Source organism: Haliotis cracherodii, unplaced genomic scaffold, assembly GCF_022045235.1.
Source record: "Haliotis cracherodii isolate W230 unplaced genomic scaffold, xgHalCrac1.p SCAF_1, whole genome shotgun sequence".
Taxonomy (NCBI): domain Eukaryota; kingdom Metazoa; phylum Mollusca; class Gastropoda; order Lepetellida; family Haliotidae; genus Haliotis; species Haliotis cracherodii.
Window position 1 is genome coordinate 79,395,040 of NW_027266264.1, and position 24,194 is coordinate 79,419,233.

Below are 24,194 nucleotides of genomic sequence, written 5' to 3' on the forward strand. Positions count from 1 at the left end.
TTCTCACGAGTTGCATAGGCGTTCCTCTCTCTACTGGGGCCGGTCGGGTAGTCTAGTGGTCAAAGCGTTCGCTCGTCACGCCAAAGACATTGATACAATGTGTGAAGCCCATTTCTGGTGTCCCCGCCGTAATATTGCTGGAATATTGCTAAAGGCGGCGTAAAACAATACTCACTCACTCCTCTCTCTACAGTGTACGATAATGTAAAGAAGTTTGGCTCGGGCAGTAATTCATCACGTCAGCTTTAACCAGGACGACATATCGCTCAAGTTGCGCTGACGCATCAGATATGGTCTGCCAAACTTGGTTTCGAAACTGGGTTAGGGTCGGGGGTCCCATGGTAGCTGGAAATGACTGCACATACACAAAAACGCCTGGGCCGATGTACTTGAATCACTGAAACGTTTGATGATGTGAATTTTACAGAACAGTCAGTGTTCCAGCTCTAGGGTCCGTGAAAATGGGGGTTCCGAAGATTTCACCGCGTGTGTCAGCATGGGGTGTCATATCGTTGATGGACCTTACTCCTCTTATATTTGTTGAGGGTAAAATTATCATTGTCAAACTCTTCAGGAAGGCATAATAGAATCTGCCAAAGGACGAAGTTACATGATTCCATTTGTGCTTCAGCATGTTGGCAGATAACAACGTTGACGTGGTGGAATTTCCAGTCGCTTCATTTGATCTGAATCCCATTGAAAATGTCTCGCAGCTCATGAAGGACATTTTGCAGGATGGCAAACTTACGGGATGGAAGGACGCGATCCGCGAGACATGGTTGAATCCAACCTATTCAGCCATAGAGAGTTTAATAGGAAGTCTCGCGAGGCGTATGAACCAGTGTATCGACAGACAGGGTGCCCTAGCTAAATACAAATAATGTGTTTGTGAAAGACAGGGTGCTCTCACTGAATATCAATATTGTGTTAGTAAAAGAATGCGCCCTTACAGCTTATCATGTGGGCCAATAATATTGAAATATATGATGTATTTCTTAGATAAATTTATGTTTGAAAAATTCTTGATGTTTTCCTTTGTTATTTACATGTATGTCAATACCACACACCAGTGTTTATGTGTACATGAACACATATTATTATACATTATATGCCGCATATAAATAAAACTGTGTACATTTATGATTGATAACATGTTGAGATAACTGAAGTTCGATATAAGCAGAGTGCCGTTATTAAGCCGTAATGTCGATACACATTTAACTCAGATCATAACGTCTTAAACTATAGAGCAATTTCGATTCCCTAGGAAATTCTGCGGAAGAAAATGTCCCAATGATACATCCCGACTTGGCTAGTCGTGTGGTGTGTCATCTTACCAAAAGAGTGGATCGTCCAGACTCGATTAATTACAGACCACCGTGATATAACTAAGCCGCTCAACTCCTCTCCTCCCACCCCCCCCCCCCCCCCCGCTCCGCTCCATTCCACTCCACTCCTCTCCACTCCACTGACCCTGAACAGCTATCCAGACAGTTTGAAAGTAACCCGAGCAGTAACCCGAAAGTAACCCGAGCAGGATAATTGTTACACTCACCAGCGGAAACCAAGGCAACATTCGAGGGAGTGAGTGAGTGTTGGATGGGTTGCTGGCTTGGTTTGGGGTGGGTGGCTGGCTTGGTTTAGCTGGCTGGCTGGCTGGCTGGCTGGGAGATGGGTCAGTGAGTGATTTAACGCTGCTTTGAACAGTATGTCAGTGATGATGGGTCACCATAATGTGGGAGGAAAGTGACGGAGGTCTCAGATTCTAACTAGTACTCGGAGAAAAGCTAATCTGCGCATTGAATTGCCGGGCCTTAGCCAACTCACATCAGTTTTGACCATTTACTAGACTAGGGAAATTCAACATAAATATACGTGATTTGCACAAAACCAAGATCCCTTCATTTGTATTAACACCAGGTAAGTGTGTGTTTATATGTGATGAGAATCCTCCCCCATTTTCTATTTGCTGGCTATAATTGTAGCTTAGCTTTTTTGCGATTTCAAACACCAACTTTTTTCTTTAGAAACCGACACCGTAATACCTTAGAAATACATTCGCTTTGTAAGTAGAACACAGCCACATCCTTATTCAATGAAGACCACACTAATCCTCTAAGCTGTGGAGTAAGTTCGACAGACGCCTTGGTGCATATCATTGAGGTTAACAATACACGTAGCCCGTGTGGCTAAGCGACCGCTTTGAATGACCCACAACAACGCACGATGTCACAGCTGGAAATCTGCTTAAACTATTTGCATAGTCAAAATACGCTCAGACCTGTTCAATAACATTCAAGATACGAACCGATGTAGACATACCTAGGCCTACTCAAATAGACACTCGGCCTTCGTACACACGCATACGTACTGTGGTAAAACAGGTCACAGACGGTGCAAAGTCCCCAACAAGGAATAGGTCGGGTGTGTAGTGATTTAAATATGCAATAACTGTACCCTTCGTCCATGAACCTTCAGTCTCACGTGGGTTCTGTGAGGTAAGAGCACTGATTTTCACTGGCCATAGCAATTATATTCAAATAACAGGGTCTAGATGTATACTGGTTTATTTTAGTTATTATTTCTTAAAGAGTCAGCATTGCATGTTCGAAAACTTTCATAGTTCAATATCAACATAACCTATATACAGTATTGATCGCGTGCGGTTAATATAACGATTTATAAGCTGGTATCATGTGACACGACGTATGTCGGTGGTATGTGTATTTTAACAAAGGGTTCAGCAGTCTTGTATTATGTATGGCAGTTAAATTCACTTATTTCTATCAGCTGTATCTTTTATTGACGGTTGACAGCATCGGCACATGTGGCTGGGATGGTATGTAAGCAGGGCGGAGAAGGCAATACAATATCCCCTCTTTCAAAATGGAGAATGAACGTAGCCGTGTATTGTAGAGCTGTTACAATCTAGGGCAGTAGATGTTTCCGTGCAAACAGTTTCGTGATAACAGGTACGTACATGTGATTATGTTAACGTGAACTAATTTTAAACATTTGCTAAGGATATGATCTCATATTGATTTACAGTGAATGTAGGATGGTTAGGCGTGATACAAGGATTGGGAGATGACCGTGTATACAGACGTAATGTTGTCATTTAACCAGCATTAAGTGATATCAGGGCCCCGTTCCACAAAGCGATCTTAGTGCTAAGTTGGTCGTAACTCCTATACTTTATCATAGGCTTACGACCAACGTAGCACTAAGATCGCTTTGTGGAACGGGGCCCAGGACGGTAGTTTGCGAATTTATATGGAAAGCCCGAAGAAACATCAATGAGCAAAACTCTAGATCTGGACCATCTAGGTATAAACAGTCAAATTAATATTATTATTGGGACGAATGTGGACGTCACACGCCTGGCAGGTATACCCTGTATATTAAGAACATACAGAGAGGCCGTTGTAAACCACGGTCCATCACATACATGCATACATGCATGCAGGCGGACAGAGCGAATGAGGGAGTGAGTATGATTTTACGCCGCTTTTAGCAATATTCCAGCAATATCAAGGCGGGGGACACCAGAAATGGGCTTCACACATTGTACCCATGTCGGGAATCGAACCCGGGTCTTCGGCATGACGAGCGAAGCAGGCGGACAGACAGACTGGTATATGACAATGGGCAACATTGTTGGACACAGACAATTGATGTTCGACAAGATTGGCATAACGTACAGAGAACATCGTCAGTGAAATATTTTAAAGTTAAATCCTGTTTCCCTGACTTCATTCAGATAGAAGAAAGGAACGTTCGGCGATTGAGGAGGAAGACATGGATGTCAATGGCAAGACTGTATTTGTTACCGGCGGGGCCCAGGGAGTGGGCCGATCTCTAGTCGAGGCTGTGCTACAGAAAGGAGCAAAGGTAGGCTATAGTACTTCTGTAGTCAAAGGTAAAAAAATATTGATCTTATTTGTCATAATGTGATCTAAAAAAAATCAAAGCTCTCTTCTAAACTTTTAAAGTGTGGGTGAGTGTGGGTGAGTATGGTTTTACGCCGCTGTCAGCAGTATTTCACCAATATCACGGCGGGCGGTCGACACCAGAAATGATCATCACACATTGTACTCATAAGGAAAATTGAACCCGGGCTTTCGGCACGACGAGCGAACGCTTTAACCACTATGCTACCCGATCGCGTTGATATCGGTATATCTATTTACAGGGTTCGCTAAAGACATTTCTACAGGTAACATTTTGGCATTTGATTTCCCCTGTAGAGTAATACATATATAGCAATTTAAAAGAAAATGAAAAGTTGAGTGGTTAACCTGGGCTCTGGTTATTCTTCCTAACTGTTAACAATGTCCAGTTATAAAAAAATACATATGACCACATGTACAGTTACTATTGCCTTTTAGCATATTATTACTGTGGATCTAAAACGTAACTGCCGGGCAAGAGAATGTATACACTTGAAAATTGGATTTGACCAAACAATTACAAATATTATAAAACCGTTACATGGCTGAAAACAGTCGCCGCAACACTGCAAACTTGAGTGAGTGAGTGAGTATGGTTTTACGCCACTTTTAGCAATATTCCAGCAATATCACGGCGGGGGACACCAGAAATGGGCTTCACACATTATACCCATGTCGGGAATCGAACCCGGGTCTTCGGCGTGACGAGCTAACGCTTTAACCACTAGGCTACCCGACCGCCCCTGCAAACTTGAGATCCCAAACACAACTATTAATACGCGATAGGTTCAACGCGCGAATCACGATACTATTTATCGAATAACAATATACGTTGATTGAAAATAGCGTTATCATGTTGGGACATTTATGCAGATCTGTACAGCTTATTATACTCAATCTTGTATGTACTCGTACTAATATTCACTGATGGAATTATTTACGACGATGACTAATGCACACACGAGGAAGTTGACGAATATGAAACCGACATTACAAGCTGCAGTAATGACACATGGTCATGTTTCGAATACTAACCTGAAAGAGCTTTCTTAAAGGATAAGACCCGTGAAGATTCCGGGGTAGAATAGGTCTTCAGCAACCCATGCTTGCCGTAAAAGGCGACAATGCTTGTCGTAAGAGGCGACTAACGGGATCGGGTGGTCAGGCACGCTGACTTGGTTGATGCATATCATCGTATCCCAATTGCGTGGATCGATGCTCATAATGTCAATCACTGGATTGTCAGGTCCAGACTCGATTATTTACAAACCGCCGTCATATAGCTGGAATATTGCTGAGTGCGGCGTTAAACAACAAACAAACTTAAAGGTCAATGTTGTCAGGAACAGTCCAATACACTTGTGCTCAAGTATAGTTTAGGCCATATATCAATTACTGTGTGTCAGTAGTAACTTCAAGTTGGATGATAGATTCTACTTAGTGTCATGACTGACAAGCCAAAGGCTCTATACAACAAATCACTTGTAAACGTAGTCCTTACCGTTAGGTTGGGTAACCATAGGTAGACAAAGTTTAATTCACATTCTAACTTTTATACGTTCAAATTGAAATAACTAGATTTATTTTTGTCATTATGTATGTAGGAAACATTACATTAGACAAGAAGCGCGTGCATTTGAAACTTAGATTTCACAATTTATCGTTCTTCTAAGCCTAAAATGTCTCTTCAGTCCATCTAAAATACAAAGCACGTACAGTTCAGTTTGAGTATTTGCAAAGAATATCAATTTCAGTGTACCTTTATCCGTTAACATATCTGTTACTTGTATGAGTTGCCTACGCCAGCTGTACTCCAAACCACCCGCAAATTTGAAGATACGTATTGTAAAATGCAAAGGTAATGAATAATGTCCCGAAACTATGTTTCTTGACGTGAACTCGCACAGTTGTGAGACAGACATGACGTCACTCTGGGATGCCATGACGTTGGAACGCTACAAAGTCATAATACAATGAGTGAGTGAGTATAGTTTTTTACGCCACTTTTAGCAATATTCCAGCAACATCACGGCGGGGTACACCACCCATGTCGGGAATCGAACCCGGGTCTTCGGCGTGACGAGCGAACGCTTTAACCACTAGGCTACCCGACCGCCCCCATAATACAATGAATGACAAGTGGTAACTACGTTATGCCACAGACATTCGCCGAGAATAATTATATTGTCGCCGTCGACAATATATGCCAGCGTTCACGGCCCATATTGTCACCGGCGCATTATGTCGCCGGGCATACATTGCTGCAGGCGGTAATATATGCCTAGGTTCACTGCACATATTGTCGGCATGCGTCAGAGCAAACAAAAAATAAGTTGGAGATGACGATGTTGTTGATGATGATGGTTTTGTTGATCATGGTGATCATCATTATATTTACAGAGTGTTTGAGTGATTTTTATCCCCCTGACATATAACGACGGGGGATATATGGTCGTCAGTTTGTCAGTCTATCTTTCCGTCCGTCTGTAATCTGTTTTTTCCGGAATATATCTCGAACACTGTACAATCTAGCTTCATGATACTCCGGGGGCACGGGTGGCCCAGTCGTCTAAGGCGCCGCGATTTGCTATGCAGAGTTGCGTCCCTTGGGCACGCCGGAAACCAATGATTGTTGTTTCGAATCCCGGTTCGCCCTAATTATGTGTCTAGGTTTGTCAGCACCATAACCGTGCTCGTGGGTTTCACCGAAGTGGTAAACGTCTAAGACCTGCATCACTTCGGGCTTTCCTCCCACATTAAGCTGACACGCCGTGATGTAACTGGAATACTGTTAAAAGCGGCGTTAAATCCAACTCACTCATGATACTCCATACACTTATTGATCACATTGAACACTGGTGCTATTTGGAGATTTGGAGATTTTCTAAAGTTGTTTGTTGGACAGTTTCCATGGAAACGTGATGACCTTTGAAAATTGAAGCTTTGTGATATTCCGGAGCATGTATAGCTAAAACTATACACAATCTGTTAAAATCATTGTTTAGAAAACCTTCAGCATTTCTTATGCCAGTATTGATGCCTTTGGGATATTTAGATCTTTTATAGCATTATTATTTACCATTTCTGGGCGTTATCAAAAACTTAAAAAGTGTAGGCCTACATGGCAACTTCGATTCGTGAGCTAATATGTCAGGAAGTGTATACATGCCTTTGGATTCAGAGATGTAAATTCCAAATTGTATTGTTTTTGTTTGGAAAAAATGACAGAAAATATTATAGAGTAGAATGTTGGAGAGGTAATGTATTTGCATTTAGAAATAACATAAGTTCAAAGTATATATTTCTACAATCATATGTTCATGGATACTCCAAAGTTTTAGAGAAAAATAATTAAAATTAAAGCAATCTATAGATGTCTAACTAGAGTATCACTTGTATATCACTAGTATAGAACAAGTGTATCAGCGGTATATATTTCAACACTACCCATTTCATTAGATTTCATTAGTGGTAGATTAATATCTTCAGTTAAATTTGCATATAACAGTTAATTTTTAAGATCGTACCCATTCTCATATATGGAAGTGACAATTACATCTAATAATCGCAAATTGAAGGCAAATGCAGAGATTATGTAAAGCATCTTCATAATGGCATCCGCATTAACAATATTCTGAGTCATCATCAATGGCTTCTCAAATCACAGCTCCCCGAACATGTATCGTTGCCGGCGATAATAGGTGACGATTGGCGACAATATGTGCCGTGAACGCTGCCTGGCGACAGTATACAGGTGCTAACAAACCGTTAGTGTCAACCCCCTGCATCACCTTGGTCTTTCCTCTCTAACTCATGTGCTATAACGTTAAACACATTCACTCCATCAACCAGTTGAATATTTGGAGCTATAACGATAAATCACTTGCAGACACATTTCGCATGCTTTCGCAATAATGCCTTTGCAGAATGTTTGTGAGTGCATGCGTGTGCGTACGTTCATGTGTGTGTTTTTAGGGGGACTAAATCGAAGTTTTTTTTGTCATAAATATTGATCGAACGTAATGTTTAATTATCTTGGTATCTATTTCGCCAAGGACCCGAGAAGATCCAGGTTAGAACAGGTCTTCAGCAACCCATGTTTGTCGTAACATTCGACTAAAGGGATCGGTTGGTCTGGCTCGCTGACATGGTTGATGCATGTCATCGATATCGTATCCCAATTGCGTGGATCGATGCTCTTGATGTTAATCACTGCATTGTATGGTCCAGACTCGATTATTTACAGACCGCCGTCATATAGCTGGAATATTGCTGAGAGCGGCGTAAAAGAACAAAGAAACAAAGCAAACACACAAAACAAACAAGCAATCCGCCAAGATGACTGACATATGTTTTCTTTCTAAAATCGATATGGAAAAAGACTACATTTGTCGAGAAACGCATTCGTACGCATTTATACTCAATTGTCGTTATTGATAATATAGAGAGATTATATTTGACTCCTAGTTTGATTGCTGAAAAGATAAAATTCCCAAACACTGTTTTTGAGAATTTCAACCGAATTTTCAAATCAAATATATCATCATAAAAAGTTTGAAAACTCCGAGGACTCTTTTATGGACTTGTGTTGATGTATATGATATCAAACGACTCGAGGGTGAGATTCTATTTACCATCCAAAATCATTCTTTCAACATTTTGTACACAGTTATAACCAGTGGTTTGGGTGTAAATAGTACAGCTAATCAACATCAGAAGCGATGAATAAGTTGTGTGATTTGATTGTGACGTCATGGTGACTGATGACGCCACCGAGGTCTGCAAAGCTTGATTTCCTCCAAGCGATACCTCCCGCCAGTTTGCTACTCGATTATTGTTGTTTATTATTTTTTATTCACCAGGTGTGCATAGCAGATTTTAATGCAACACAAGGGAAGACAACTTTAACTGAACTTCAAGAGAAATGGGGAAAAGAAAAAGTTATCTTTGAGGCATGTGATGTCTCGGATTCTAAATCCTTTGAAAGTAAGTAGATATCGTACGTCAAAATTGGACGAGAGGTAAGAGGACCGTAGTTCATTTAGCTTAAAGAAGCGCCCATAACGATCTCCATATATTCCTAATGACTATGCAATTTCCATTGTGCCCGTAACGAAATGACTAAATATGACGTCATCGTACATATGCCACTTGGAGGGTGACTATAGCGCTGTCGCTGATACATATGATGTAATGATGTTTTATAGCATGTCATCGGCTGGCGCGCTTATTTTAGGAAGTAAATAAAACACAAGCCAACCAATTGCCAATCTCATTAAAATCAGACCTCAGTTCTCGCTAGCGCTAAACAAAAATCTGAGGACATCCCATAAGGGGTCATGTCAGAACGACCTTTCATCCGACCAATCAGAGCATCGCTTATCAGATTATGAAAGTGACAGTCGGAATGTGATTTCTAATCATGCAACCTCAAAAACTCCAAACGATAGTTACAGGTTTAACGACTGAATCCATACAATTTAGACCATCTAATAGCCATTCCAGAATATTCTTTTGTTCAGGTTTCAAATTTGTTATCGAGAATTCGCAAAATATGTTTCGAAGCGTAGTCGCCAATTTGAAATTAGTGCCGTAAAGCACGAGAAAGCTGCCTTCTGATTGGTCATTCCATTGGTCAGTCAAAGTTCGCGCAAGGTCGGTCTGACGTGACCCGTAATGGGATGTCCGCAGATCTTTGTTTGGCTGTAGCGAGAACTAAGATCTGATTTTAATGAGAGTGACCCACTGCAGGTAATGAATTGTAACTGTCGACGCAGTATGTGTCGCTGGGTGCACGAGGAACCTTTGAGGCCTAGAATATGTAAATGTTTGGTTACATTTTACCATAAAAATAAAACAAATGGGAAAGAAAGGATTCTTGACCAATATCGACCAAATCAAATGTGTCACTTCTGGACGTCCTCATTACCAACCGATTCACTTGCGTGCCATGAATAAATAGTGCGCCGTACTTGATGTTGCCTGACGGTAATGCTAATGATATAATTGGAATCGTACAATCGACTCCGCATGGATTTTCACTCGTTGTAATAAAAAAAAATGTCTAAAGTGGACTCGTTTCGTAATCTAAATCTTCCGTATAGGTTAAATTGCTGAATAGACAATAATTAAATTTTCGTTGTGTTCATTTAAATTCCTGCATTCTGATTAGCAGTCTGCTGATTTGGTCACATGTTATTTGATTCATTTCACAATGACTGTAAACAATTAAGCCACGCCCACCGAGGCGCACTACTTTTATCACGGGGATGTGATCCCATTATTACAGTCAAGGGAATTCCCTTTCTGCTCACGTGTATCGTCATGCACAGGATATTTAGCGACATTCATGCATATTCATTGTCAAAACTACCCTTTGAAGCCAAAGGCCGAGAAGGAATAAAACAGCAAACGTGCATGGTCGCTCGCCTGTTTTTTTACGCTCGCCTCGGTTCCACAATTTTCCTGTCTTCCGGTTTAACTTCGAACTAGCATTGTTCCACCTGTATTTTCCCGTTTTCATGGAACTAATGTTTGAATCTGACGGTAACTGACAAAAGCCGCCCTCTCCCGGACACATTTATTCCGGTTCGTTACAGTCTCACTGTTGCAGTTCATCTCGCCTCTTGCCTTGATTACCGCCTCCGTGGTCTTGTGGTGGAGCGTCCCCCGCCCGGAGAGCGGGAGGTCCGGTATTCGATCCCCGGCCGCGTCATACCAAAAGACGTTAAAAGTTATGGTATCTCAGTGAGCCAGCACTATAAATCGGCATCAGTCCGGACTAGTACAAGCAGCCACACACACACGCGCGCATACACGTCGCTATATAAGTGCAATAATTTTGAACGCGACGTTAAACCCAATTTCCCCTCACCTCACATCACGTCTTGCCTTGATTGACAGGTCCTATGGACATTGTATTGATCCTACTCTGATTGGCTACTGATTGTGTAGGCGCGTCAAGCTATGTGCATGAATTAAACGATCATCTGTTTCATGTCACGCCACAGTATGATCATACACCTGGAATGTTTATCAATCTCGTCATTTTTGTCTGTTTTGATATATACAACTGCTTTGGGTTAAACTACTGTAGATAAAACATGTTTACGTTGTCGAATTTGATAATAAGCATTGACTGTGTATTTTTTCGGTTCATTGAGGTATGAATCGAAAAACCGATGTGCAAATTTTTGTAAGAATCCTTAATTACTTGGAAGTTGACGGATGACAAAGTAGACACCGTTTATGGATAACAACTTCTTTATTAATGACAACGGCATACGGATCTATACCGAAACTTCGCCTTTACAGTAAATAAAGAAGTTGTTACCCATAAATTGTGTCTACTTTGTCAGTCAACCGGTGAGTCTCCTTTTGCACGCAATCTTTAAATCACTGGGGAAAATGTGTTCGTAGATGAGACAACGTTGCCTTGTCCCTATCTGAAGCAGTACTAAGTAAATGTCAATGAACAAAGACGTGTTACGTTTGACAATTCAAGATTTAGTGTGGTTCCAGGAGGGAGGTATGTTGTTGAAAGAACTGAAGCTGTACAAAAACATCAAACAAGTTATTAAAAGACTTCCACAAAGGTTCACAAACAAAGTTTAAGGCAAGCTGGTTCAAGTTAACACATTGTATTTCTGGAGCTAACATACGTCATGCTAGGTATTACCTTACTTATAACAGACAGTGTTGATAACGCTGGTTGTGCTGTGTTAATTTCTTCAAGACACACTTGACGTTGTTTTCACACCTCACCTATGGGCATTTGCGTGTTCATAATAAATAGTGCCCAAAGAATGCTGGTGCCGATCTGAAACGACGGGGTGCTTAGTGTGAAATATACATTTCAGTGCAAGAAAATGTCGCTTAGTGAGAATATTAATCACTAATTCTCGAACCCGTTTCTAGTTACAAGTATTTGGTTTCGAAGTATGAACGATCTCTTCCACGATTATGTGTCATCAATAGAGAGCTACGGGTGGAGACTCATTGTGTTGCTATGAAGCTCTTTATCTTGCCTGTGATATGTTAAGACGAACCATTTCAGTTGAGAGAGTGAGTATGGTTTTACAACGCTTTGGGCAATATTCCAGCAATATCTCGGCGGGGGACCAGAATTGTGCTTCACTCATTGTACCCATGTTGGGAATCGAACCCGGGGCTTCTGCGTGACGAGCGAACGCTATAACCACTAGATCTACCCCATCGCTCTCATTTCAGTTGAAAAGAGATTCGTATATCGGGGAGATAAAGGTGTTTTTAGTGTTAGTGTGGTAGTGTGTTTTTTAAGTAGAACACGATGAGTGCCTTCTTCACATTATACAGCTACATGATAGTCAGTGTATTATTAATCAGTATCATGCCTTGCTTTAAAAAGATATGTTCTTGATCAAGTCAGGTCAAACATATTTATTGTATTGCCGATATACAAGTTACCTATCTGTTCATATCTGGTCTAATGTCATAACACAGGGCATGTCCGAGAGTAGATTATTTCTCAGTGACAATGCAATAACCAAATTCCCCATTCGATGAGAACAATAACACTGGTTTAAGTATCATAACGGTCTGTTAATATACTTTTCTACCTTGAATTTTGAAAATGCTAGATTTAGAGGTTTCAAATAAACATAAACCCCATATCGTTGATATTTTGACGACCGCATTAACGCGGAAGCTAACATTTTTAGAATACTCTCTTTTACAGTCATTGTCGGTAAACATATTTACATAATTATTTGTCCAACTATAGGTTACACAATGCAAAGTTGCTGTTACTACAATATTCAAAGGATTTGTGTCAATACACACCATGCAGAAAACACGATAGAAATCTGCAAAGTTTTGAAGAAAACATAGAGCTTGCTATTTCCTGCTTTTCTATATACGAGTGTAACGCCATGTCTTTTGAGCACAATGAGCAGTATGTCGTCATAATAATGACGTGCGATGTGGAACGAAACCTTTGCACGGCTTGCTTAGTTTTCTCGAGGAGTAAACACCTCTTGTTGGCTTACGACACTAGCGTGCTAGATCCCTTCGGTGCCTGTCATAAGTTCGAATGAAGTAATACGTAGTACAAAAGCAGCTTGAGAATATGGAGCAACGTGTTTTGGTTAAGGCTGTTGTCAGCATCGTCCGAAGGCTCCTTCCCAGCGCGTGACACCTTCCTCTCGGTGACATCGCTGCCAGCAGTGTGGGCGCGGTCATTACAATAATCTTGAAACTTGCCATCTAACCCGAAATGTAGAAACTTTTGTTTATGTATTCGGGAATTCCATCACAGATATTTTTTAAAAGGTTTTCGACTTACCAAAAAATCCCAGATGAATTAACCTTTTTGTTTGTTTGGTCGGATTAGTTCGTGATTGCAGACGAATAAACCAAGTTCTCCCAAGTTATACCAATTACATGATTGCTGTAATGAAACAGAAATTCAAATTGACAAACATAGAAAAAAATTAGGAGGGGAAAGAATATTTGGTGTCACGAGTCATCACTTGTTTGTAAACATAAGGGTCATTCGGTTGTGAGTTCAACTCCCAGCATGTTTGCAGCCACCTATCACATTTTGGAGCTTTCACTGATGGCCGCAATAGTATAGAGAGCTCCGCGAATGGGATATCGCTGTAAGGAGCTTGATGCATCTTCCCCAAGCTCCTTCCCAGCGCGTGACACCTTCGTAACACTCTCGGTAACATCGCTGTTACCAGTGTGGGCGCGGCCATTACAAGAATCTTGAAATTTGCCCTCTAACCACAAAAGTAGTCACATTTATACTTTTGTTTATATGTTTGGGAATGCCATCACAGTTCATTTTGAAAAGCTTTAGGACAGACCATGTTTTCCAGATGAATTTACTTTGTTGTTTGTATAATCAGATTGGTTCGAGTGGCAGACTAACGGAAAATCAACCAACTTCTCTCTTACATTCTCACTTTATCAATAACATGATAGTTTTAATGTAATAGAAATTCAAATTGACAAACAAAGAAAGTCATTTACCAGGGGTAAGTGTATTCGGCGTCACGACGGTAGTCACATATTTGTAATCACAACGGTCAATCGGCTGCGAGTTCTACTCCAAGCATGGTTGAGGTCATCTATCTCTGCGGGGAGTTTTGACTCGTGGCAGCAATAGTACAGAGAGCTCCGCGAACGGGCTATCGCTGCGAGGAGCTTGCATCTTCCCTAGCAAGAGAGTTAACTGACTGTAAACGTCCAGTTTCCATTGGTGTTTGGTTTTAGAAAATAGTGAAAAAATGTTGAGGCGGTCTAGGCTACACGGTAATATAAATATTCGTTTTCGAAAAATTATTTTGGAACCTCACTGAGACCCAACTGATCGAGAACAAGCCATCTGATGTTAAAGCAGGTCAAGTTTATTCGTTTAATTTATAATTGAATGAATTATTTAATTAATTAAATAGTGGATGGAACGTCGATGGTACTTGTCGTTACCCTGCCTGGCGTTCGGCATTATGGAAATAAAACAAGGACAGGTTGGCTTGGGGTGTGAGGGATATATCCATGTTAAAACTGTGGCATGGTATACCAGTAGGTTGGCACTATAAAACCCCTAACTACGTCGCAACATAAAGTGCAATAGTCATGATTGCGACGTTACTCTCTATTTACCGTACTTCATCGTTATAATTGCTAGTATGTACTTCTACTGATGTTGTTCTTACGTACATTCAGGTAGCTTTCAAAAAGCTGTCAGTCACTTTGGAAGGATAGATGTTCTAGTCAACAACGCTGGAATAGTCAGTGAGAAAGATTGGGAGAAATGTATCAACGTCAATTTTGTAAGTTGATGGTTTCCATTGATGTAAATCATGTTTTGTTCAGTTAAGCTACGTTTTGGAAACACTGCTAAATTGCTGCACATGTCATTTAAAGTAAGTTCTTACCACCCTTCAACATAGGTTAACCTTGATGTGTTCACGGCACTGCCTACAAGCAGTCAGAACAATGTGAAGGCCGATCTGTTCAAATTACAACCATGACAATAGCACCATATCTTCGGCACATGCTTCACTCAGGGACAAAATATGTTTATATAATCCATACAATTCTATTCTATGCGACCCAAGGTATTAATTGTGACACTGTGTATTTGCCAACTTATGTTCAGATGGGAGTAGTCAGGGGAACTATGATGGCCTTAGAGCACATGCGGACAGATCGGGGAGGCCACGGCGGCGTCATTATCAACACATCTTCCACGGCAGGTGAGCGTCAGATGTTTACTTTACTTCAGCGATTATATACATTTGATCGCTTCATTTTATTACAAAACTACTATCACAACTACTATACATTATAACTGGCATAGTAGTACGACTATCTCCACCACTAACATGACAGCTAACGCTTTTACTTCCATGAGTGAGACTACCATACCAACTACTACTGCTACTACTACTACGACTACTACTACTACGACTACTACTACGACTACTACTACTACTACGACTACTACTACTACTACGACTACAGCTTACACCTTCACTATCGTGACATCACCAGTCTCCACCACTACCACGTCAACCAATAAGCAACACTATGATCGCTACAACTAGCACTTTCGTTTCAAAACTGATCACCGCCACTGCCACTGTTACATTGATCTCCACCATAAACAACCTCATCACGACTGAACACTATCGTTACAGACATCAATATCATGAACACCACGCAGATCTCCACTGATCCTTTATACACCGAACAACAAAAGTTCCTGTGACACTGAATAAGATTTAATGGTATGTTTTTTACCAAATCTGAAACAATTTCGGTTTGTAACAGATAAACGACTCCTGTAATTGTTTAGATGGTTTAATACTGACTTCAGAAAAAACGTGAACATGCCAAAATGTCAATTTACAAATCAATAGCGTGTGTGTCCACCTCTGGTTGCGATGCAAGCAACACATCTTCGTCTCATGGAATGGACCAGGCGTCGGACAAAGTCCTGTGGGATATCTGTCCATATCTGCTGGAGCATATTTCGAAGTTCCTGGAGTGTCAGTGGAACACGTGGTTGACGTCGAAGGCGCCGATCCATCTCATCCCACAAGTGCTTGATTCGTGAGAGGTCAGGGGAGCGAGCAGGCCGGGGGGTGACATTCACGTTGTTTTTGCAAAAACGGTTGAACAACAGAGCCGATGATCTCGTCGCGGTAGCGCTGTCCATCGAGATTCCCCTCTACCACTATCAAACGGGTCCTCTGTCTTGCTGTAATCCCATACCATAACGAACCTATCTTCTTCCATGACACAATGATTGACGTAACGTTCACCTCGACGTCGGTACACTCGAATCCGTCCATCGCTGTGGCTGAGGTGAAAACGAGACTCGTCAGTGAATAGAACTTGTCCCCACTGCATGGCCGTCCAGCGTAGACGCTGTCAGCACCACTGTAGACGTAGAGGGTCTTCTGGCGACAATCCCTGCACATCTGAGGCGACGACGTACGGTTTGTGAAGATATTCGTCGATGGCCAGGGATGCTTCTTGCAGTCACTGTTTTTGGCTGGAATCGATTTCGTAGGTGTGTTGTTCGAATCCAGTTGTCTTGTCGAGTATTGGTGACGCGTTGCCTGCCACTCCGAGGATGGTCGCTGACTGCTTTTGTCTGTTGCCAACGTTGCCATAAACACCAAATGGTGTTTCTGTGGACGTTAAATTGTCTTGCAACATCACGTTGACTCGATCCTGCTTTAAGCATACCAATGGCTCGCAGACGCTCATTTTCGGACAGACGTGGCATTTCGTCATGTTGAATAATTGCGTAATTTTGTTGTTTTTCTGAGTGGTTGTTGTCAGCACTATGCTAAACAATGCACATGGAATCCCGTTAACGCACATGTTTTTATACCCATTCTTGAGTAGTGAAATGAATGGGGCTTGCATAAAAGTCAACTTTTGCATGGAATGCATGCTTTACTGTAGCAGCTGCGTTTTTTTGTGACTTGATTCCATACATGTACTACAATATTGAAAACCAAACTTGACTTGTTTGAAAAATGCACTAAAATATTGGTGTCACAAGAACTTTTGTTGTGAGTATATAATAATATTTCAACAATGTAGCTATTACTTGGAAGTGTCCACTTTATACTTCTCGCTCCTAGAAAACCATAACAAATGTTTCAGGAAGTCATTATGTGAAGACAAATTACGAGTTTTGTTTTCATGATATGTTTAAAAAAAATTAATTATATTACCTTTGTGTTTAAACTCAAATGTGTCATGTTCTCCTTCCTGACTCTGCACTGCAAATAACACTTTGTTCCACCTCCGGGGTGACATGGGCTTTATGACGGTATATGTACTTGCATCAATAGGTAGGTGTGCTACAAAATGTCTTCGGGCCGCGTTGCTCCTCTGGATCAAAGGTATCTGGTTAATGTTATTACTACACAAATCAGTCCCCTCGACTTGTCCACCCGACTATGAGTACTGTATCCCATCTCCTCTATTTACAATTATATACACTCGCATGTATAACAGCTATAGTAAGTATATAGTAAAAATACTATAGGAAACCTGACATTGCATACAACAGGTTTTTTATGGCTTAACATCTCTGAAAGTGAACGCAAGAGCCTTTCGTTTATCTTTACTTTTATTTAACCATTGACTTTTGACATATGACTGACGATAATATTCTGTAAAACAGAGCACATGTGACCGACTTCAGTGTAGTAAATATATGACGTCAACGCCAGAGAACCACAGCATTACTGTTTCAGGACTCGCTCCTGGATTTTGGGTACCCGTGTATGCTGGCACCAAGAGCGCCGTTGTGAACTTCACATGCAGCTGGGCGGTGAGTTGTGCAGTTGACGCTGCCCCCTTTCACCTTTCACTTGAAATACTTATAAACGAAAAGTGTCCTCATGTTTTATCAGCCCCAACCACCCTCACAAAAAATCCCAGGACTCACAGAATATTATGGTGGGACCTTTAATGTACTGCATATGCTGGTAGACGTGTTTCATTTATCAATGCAGAGTCATTTCTATACCTCCAATATAAGTCAAAACAAGAGAAGACATCATCATTGTGGTCGGCGAAACTTCACTGAAAATAACAGGAGACATTTGGGTCATACATGTGTATCCACATGGGAAGTGCGTTCATTTGTCACGCCAATGATCCACGTTCAACTCCCAACATAACATGTGTGAAGCTCCTGCATGGTTCCACCATGATGTTGCTGGAGGATAAATAGTCTTCGCTCTCTCCTCATCTCCTTTGGTTGCAGGCTAATCCCGATATAACAAATGCAGGTGTTCGCCTAGCAACTGTGTGCCCCTCCGGAACATCTACAGCTATGATAAATGAGGCTAGGGAGGATCAGATGTATCACAAGGAAAGCTTCGTACAGGTTCTGAAGAAACATGGTTTATGCGAGTAAGTCATCAGGCCATCCATATTGTTTCGTGTGAATCTCATCTCCATGCACAGCGTCTGTGAGAATAGTCGAATAAAATAAATAGTAATCTAATAAAACATGTTTTTGATTGACATTACAAGAAAAAAGTCTGTTGTAGAAGATATGTGAAAATTAATTTTATAATTTTCTTTACCTGAAGAGTTAAAAAAATGTTACAGTTTTGTGTTATAAATTTGATGCATAGTTATTTGCTTATAAGTGTAGTTTCTAAATCTGTGTTGTGTTAGGAAGATAAAACAACAATAGGATGACTTTAATTTTTCATATAGTCTTCATATAAAGATTTGGCTATATTTGATATATTTGAAACGGGAAGTTCATCTATTCTTTCAAGAGCGGGGTAACAAGAATGCACGTGGAAGGGTGGATTGCTTTTAAAATAATATATACTAGGAACAATATTCCATGACACTGATGGAATAATATCGGCAAACAGGTCGGGTTAAGATTTGGGTGGGCAGAGGAAGACCTAGGAACATTACTCCCAAGCAGGATCGATATGTACACACCATTGCGTTGAGGAACAGATTCATCTCTTCACCAGAGCTGAGGACTTCTAGGAATCCGTCCTAGGAATCCGTCCTAGGAATCCGACTTTCGACGATAACGATACGGAACAGGTTGAAGACTGTAGGTCTAAAATGAAGACTTACTTTTAGAAGAATGCGTCTGACTTTTCACACGCAGGCGCCGCTGACAACAGAGAGCACAACAATTGTAAGGTCGCCAACAGCGACATTGGAGATATTCCTGGTTTCTGATGATCAAGGTCCGGTTTATGCATTACATATGGTAAACAGCGTGTTTGGCGACGGCGTGGGGAGAGGTACTACCCAGGAGCACTCTAAGGGCACGATAGGTACGGTGGTTGCAGCATCATGGTCTGAGCCGGCATCATACACGACAACAGGATAGATCTTATGATCTTGCAAGGGAACATGGCAGGTCAAAGTTATGTGTCCAAATTGTATGCCCAGTAGTCGCCCCATTTCGAAATCTCGTAAGTCAAACTTTGAGTTCCAGGATGACGACGCACGTCATCGAAGAGTTCGAATTGAAGTCGACTGTCTGAGGCAGCAAGGTGTCACAACATTGCCCTGACCAGCCAATTCTCAAGACATGTCAACGAACGAACTCCTTTGGGATGTTCTGGGCCGAAGGGTTCGCACCTGACCTCAGCATTCCCACAATTTGCAACAGCTGGGACAGACCTTACAACAAGAAGAAAGTATACCACGGGAGACAATCCGGCGTTTGATATCCAATATGCCCCGAGGATGTGCGCCTGCATCGATGCTCACGGGTCATGGACCAGATATTGACTTTACTATGAAGATTGAAATCCAAAGCGTGATTTAGATTTCTTTACATTTCCTTCCGTCAGATTACCTCCCGAAAATAACTACAGGGATACTGTTATCCTAATCGGCTCATCCGTCATGCCAGGATAAGCTGACTCTTTAAAATGTTTACCTTTCTCATCCATCTACATACTGTCCAGAAGATAATGTTTAGAACATGCAATTCAATCAATGAACCAATCCATCAAAAATCAATCATTCAATCAAATATGATCTGTTATGAGGTCTGAGTAAGACTGTCACCATGAAATCCACGAACATGGGCATGGTGCTAACAAATCTAGAAACATAATCGGGACGAACCGGGATTCGAACCAACGATCATAGTTTTCTGGCCTGTCCAAGAAATGCAACTCTGCAAAGCGAAGTCGCCTTAGACGACTGGACCATCCGTTTACTTCTTGTGGTGAGAAACTAATTATCCCTTGTCAATGAAGGCATAGCCCCGTAAGGGTACGCCATTATACCATTCTCTTTACTATAATGAATCTCCCGCCTCAATGGTCTAGCGGAAGGCCTAGGGTTCAATCCCCGGCCGCGTCATACCTGATACTTGTTGTTAACCTGTCTGGCGCTCGGCATTAAGGGGATAACACAAGGACTGGTCGGCTCGGAGTCAGTATACAGTGTCCGAGTGGGGTATTCATGTTAAACTGCGGCATGGTATCTCAGTGAGCTAGCACTATAAATCGGCATCAGTATGGACAAGTACAAGCAGCCACACAACCACCAACACGTGCATGCACGTCGCTTAGAAGTGCAATTATCTTGGACGCGACGTTAAACCCCATTTCACCTCACCCTATAAATGAGTCCATGTGGCCACGTCGCCTAAGTAGTTGTAATTCGCTCATCCTCGTCCCATACCCGTGCCAGAAACTTATGATGGAGTTCCGGTTCGCCCAAGTTTTTGTTTTTTGGTTAGTCAGCACCATACCCGTGCTCGTGGGTGTCACCAAAGTGGTAAATACATCGTCAAATCGAGCTTTCCTCCGAAATCAAGCTTACACGTCATGTGCAATACTGTCCAAACAGCGCAGCTCATTCACTTACTCTTTGGCATACACTGAACAACACGTTACTAAACTTGACATCCATTTATTGACAATTACATGAAGATTAAACTGACAATGGACATTGACATGTCTACAAATACATGTTTTAGAAAAGCCCGAGCAACGCGTAAAAAATTCAAAATCTACTAAACAACAAACGTTCCTGTGACATCGAATAAGATTTAATGCAAAGTTATGTTTTTTACCAAATCTGAAACAATTTCGGTTTGCAACAGATAAAAAGACTCCTGTAAGTGTTCAAATGGTTTAATATGCCACACTGACTTCAGAAAATGCGTGATTTCATAAAAAAACGAAAAAAACATGAACATGCCAAAATGTCAATTTACAAATCAATAGCGTGTGTGTCAACCTCTGGTTGCGATGCAAGCAACACATCTTCGTCTCATGGAATGGACCAGGCGTCGCACAAAGTCCTGTGGGATATCTGCTGGAGCATGTTTTCGAAGCGAGCCGGCCAGGGGATGACATTCACGGTGTTTTGTTGAAGGGAATTCTGAACAAGTTAAGCAATATGAGGCCGGGCGTTGTCATGAAAGGTAATGCCTGGGCCATGACGACGCAAAAACGGTAGAACAACAGGGCCGATGATCTCGTCGCGGTAGCGCTGTCTATCGAGATTCCGCTCTACCACTATCAAACGGGTCCTCTGTCTTGCTGTAATCCCATCCCATACCATAACGCTGCCGCCCCCGACACAATTATTGACGTAACGTTCACCTCGACGTCGGTACACTCGAATCCGTACATCGCTGTGGCTGAGGTGAAAATGAGACTCGTCAGTGAATGGAACTTGTCCCCACTGCATGGCTGTCTGCACAACTGTAGACGTGCTTGACGGTGGTTTCCTGTCAAAATGGGACGTCTAGAGGGTCTTCTGGCGACAATCCCTGCACATCTGAGGCGACGACGTACGGTTTGTGAAGATATTCGTCGAAGGCCAGGGATGCTTCTTGCAGTCACTGTTGCTGGCTGGAATCGATTTCGTAGGTGTGTTGTTCGAATCCAGTTGTCTTGTCGATTATTGGGGACGCGTGGCCTGCCACTCCGAGGATGGTCGCTGACTGCATTCGTCTGTTGCCAACGTTGCCATAAACACCAAATGGTGTTTCTGTGGACGTTAAATTGTCTTGCAACATCACGTTGACTCGATCCTGCTTCAAGCATACCAATGGCTCGCAGACGCTCATTTTCGGACAGACGCGGCTTGTCGTAATGTTGAATAATTGCGTAATTTTGTTGTTTTTCTGAGTGGTTGTTGTCAGCACTATGCTAAACAATGCATATGGAATCCCGTTAACGCACGTTGTTATACCCATTCTTGGGTAGTGAAATGAATGGGGCTTGCATAAAAGTCAACTTTTGCATGGAATGCATGCTTTTCTGTTGCAGTTGCGTTTTTGTGACTTGATTCCATACATGTACTACAATATTGAAAAAACCAAACTTGACTTGTTTGAAAACTACACTGAAATATTGGTGTCACAGGAACTTTTGTTGTTGAGTATATTTCATTTCTCATTTTCAGCATGGAACATGTCACAGGCGCTTTTATGAAGGCTATCGAGGAAGACTCCAGCAACGGTGTGATATTCATGGTAACAGCATCAGGAGGAATTCAGGCCGTTAAAACATCATTTAACGTTATCGTCGTGGATAGCCAGTGACCACGAACATATGTGAATCGCCATGAAGAAAGACAAATGCGTCCTCGGATCTGTGATGATAAGTGAAGAGAGAACCCTGAAAAATTCAAGATCCCACATGAACGATTTTGTTCCTCGTCTTTCGTTCACGTTTATACAACTGTTACACCACAACTTATCATTATATACACGTCCTGTGTGTTAAAACTATGTTTATAATAACACCTTGAGTTATGCACTTTACCGATAACAAATAGCACCGCGCTGAGGATCGAACTCACGTTGCCAATTTGTTAGGCAACACCTCACCATGGACCTAGGGCGCTATCACAAATTTAGTGTTCGTTTTTTTAAAGAGAAGAGCCCATTTTGTCTGCGAAACTCGAAACGTCATGTAAAATACCTATTGTCCTCACATTTCTTTGGATTATTTCGTTGAATAGCTAACCCATACACTAACTCAGAACTTACGCTGAGGATCGTAACGGGGTGTTTAACTGGCACATGTTCCCTACCCTAAGTATCGTTAAGGAGTTCCTAACCCTAATGATCGTAACCGGGGGCTTCATCGAAAAGGGGCTTCATCAAAAAGGGGATCCAAGGGCTTGGGATAGAGTGGGCGGTAGCCTACCAAAACCCTTACACAACTAACCCTAAATATCGAAGAGGCACGTTTGGTCTGTGAAATGAGAGCGACATCTGCGCCCGGTAAACTGCAATGTTGCCGTAATATCAGTTATGTTTACCTTCATGATAGTTATCACAGTTGCAGTAATATATTTTGTTTGTATATTTGTTGTTTAACGCCGCACACAGTAATATCCCAGCTATATAACGACCAGACAATCCAATGATTGATATCATGAACATCGATCCACGCAATTAAGATACGATGACATGCATCAACCAAATTAGCGAGCCTGTCCACCCACTCCCGTTAGTCGCCTCTCACGACAAGCATAGTCTTTTACGGCAAGTATGGGTTGCTTAAGACCTATTCCGGATCTTCACGGGTCGCAATATATTTTGATATAATCAGCACATCACATCTACAATGATTCCTTAAAACAATTGATATCGACACAGTGGATTCAGTTTACACAAAAAATAGTACTGTATAACTTGACATTTCATAGAGGAAAAAACAAATACTACGTGGCAAGATATATAATCATTCACATGTATTTAACTCTTCTTTATAAAAGTGTAATTTTTTCAAAATAGTTGTTTAATGATTCTGTCCTCTCCATCTGTATCGAGTTTGAATAAAGACAAAAGTTTATTTTATTTTGATTGCAATTATGATTTATCTTTTTCCGCTTTGTTCAATCCAAAAATAAGAATCTCAGAAATTAACTATCCAATATTGTTATACCACAAATGCAATAAATTTGAACCATACATACTTGATGCCGTAACTATTTACAGTCAGAAATGTATCACATTTTGTGACATTTTAATTTCTCCACAGAAGACGAAATTGTCAGTTAATGTACGTATATACAACCCGAGTACAATGACACCTTGTTCATATGGACAATCACCAGTCAATTCGTCAAATGTCAGCAGGATCCTAGCTGTGAGTAATGACCCGTTAATTGTCTAGACGTAGAACTAGTGTCTGGAAATGCAGACTAACGACAATATTTCACTCTACATGAACCAGGGCGACTGCATAGTGTGTT

At 41.4% G+C, this 24,194-nt stretch overlaps 1 protein-coding gene across 4 annotated transcripts; it reads left to right on the forward strand.

Annotated features, from left to right (window-relative positions):
• The first annotated feature begins 2,409 nt into the window (after nt 1–2,409).
• On the forward strand, nt 2,410–23,774 carry LOC139469342 (15-hydroxyprostaglandin dehydrogenase [NAD(+)]-like). 4 transcript variants are annotated; one of them, XM_071251503.1, is made up of 8 exons: nt 2,410–2,498; nt 3,761–3,891; nt 8,813–8,936; nt 14,661–14,767; nt 15,097–15,193; nt 17,720–17,796; nt 18,235–18,383; nt 22,392–23,774. In XM_071251503.1, exons 2-8 carry the CDS (start codon nt 3,799–3,801, stop codon nt 22,528–22,530), a joined length of 786 nt encoding a protein of 261 aa, XP_071107604.1. In that variant the 5' UTR covers nt 2,410–2,498; nt 3,761–3,798; the 3' UTR covers nt 22,531–23,774. The 4 variants fall into 4 exon arrangements, with proteins under 4 accessions (XP_071107604.1, XP_071107611.1, XP_071107597.1 ...); XM_071251510.1 differs by lacking the exon at nt 2,410–2,498 and adding an exon at nt 2,721–2,839; XM_071251496.1 differs by lacking the exon at nt 2,410–2,498 and adding an exon at nt 2,856–2,972.
• The last annotated feature ends 420 nt before the right edge of the window (nt 23,775–24,194 follow it).

Coding starts and splice junctions, on each gene's coding strand:
- LOC139469342 (XM_071251510.1), top strand. CDS start 2,761: ATGGCAGTTAAATTCACTTATTTCTATCAGCTGTATCTTTTATTGACG. Junction 2,840..3,760: donor CGGCACATGTGGCTGGGATG/GTATGTAAGCAG, acceptor GACTTCATTCAG/ATAGAAGAAAGGAACGTTCG. Junction 14,768..15,096: donor AATGTATCAACGTCAATTTT/GTAAGTTGATGG, acceptor ACTTATGTTCAG/ATGGGAGTAGTCAGGGGAAC.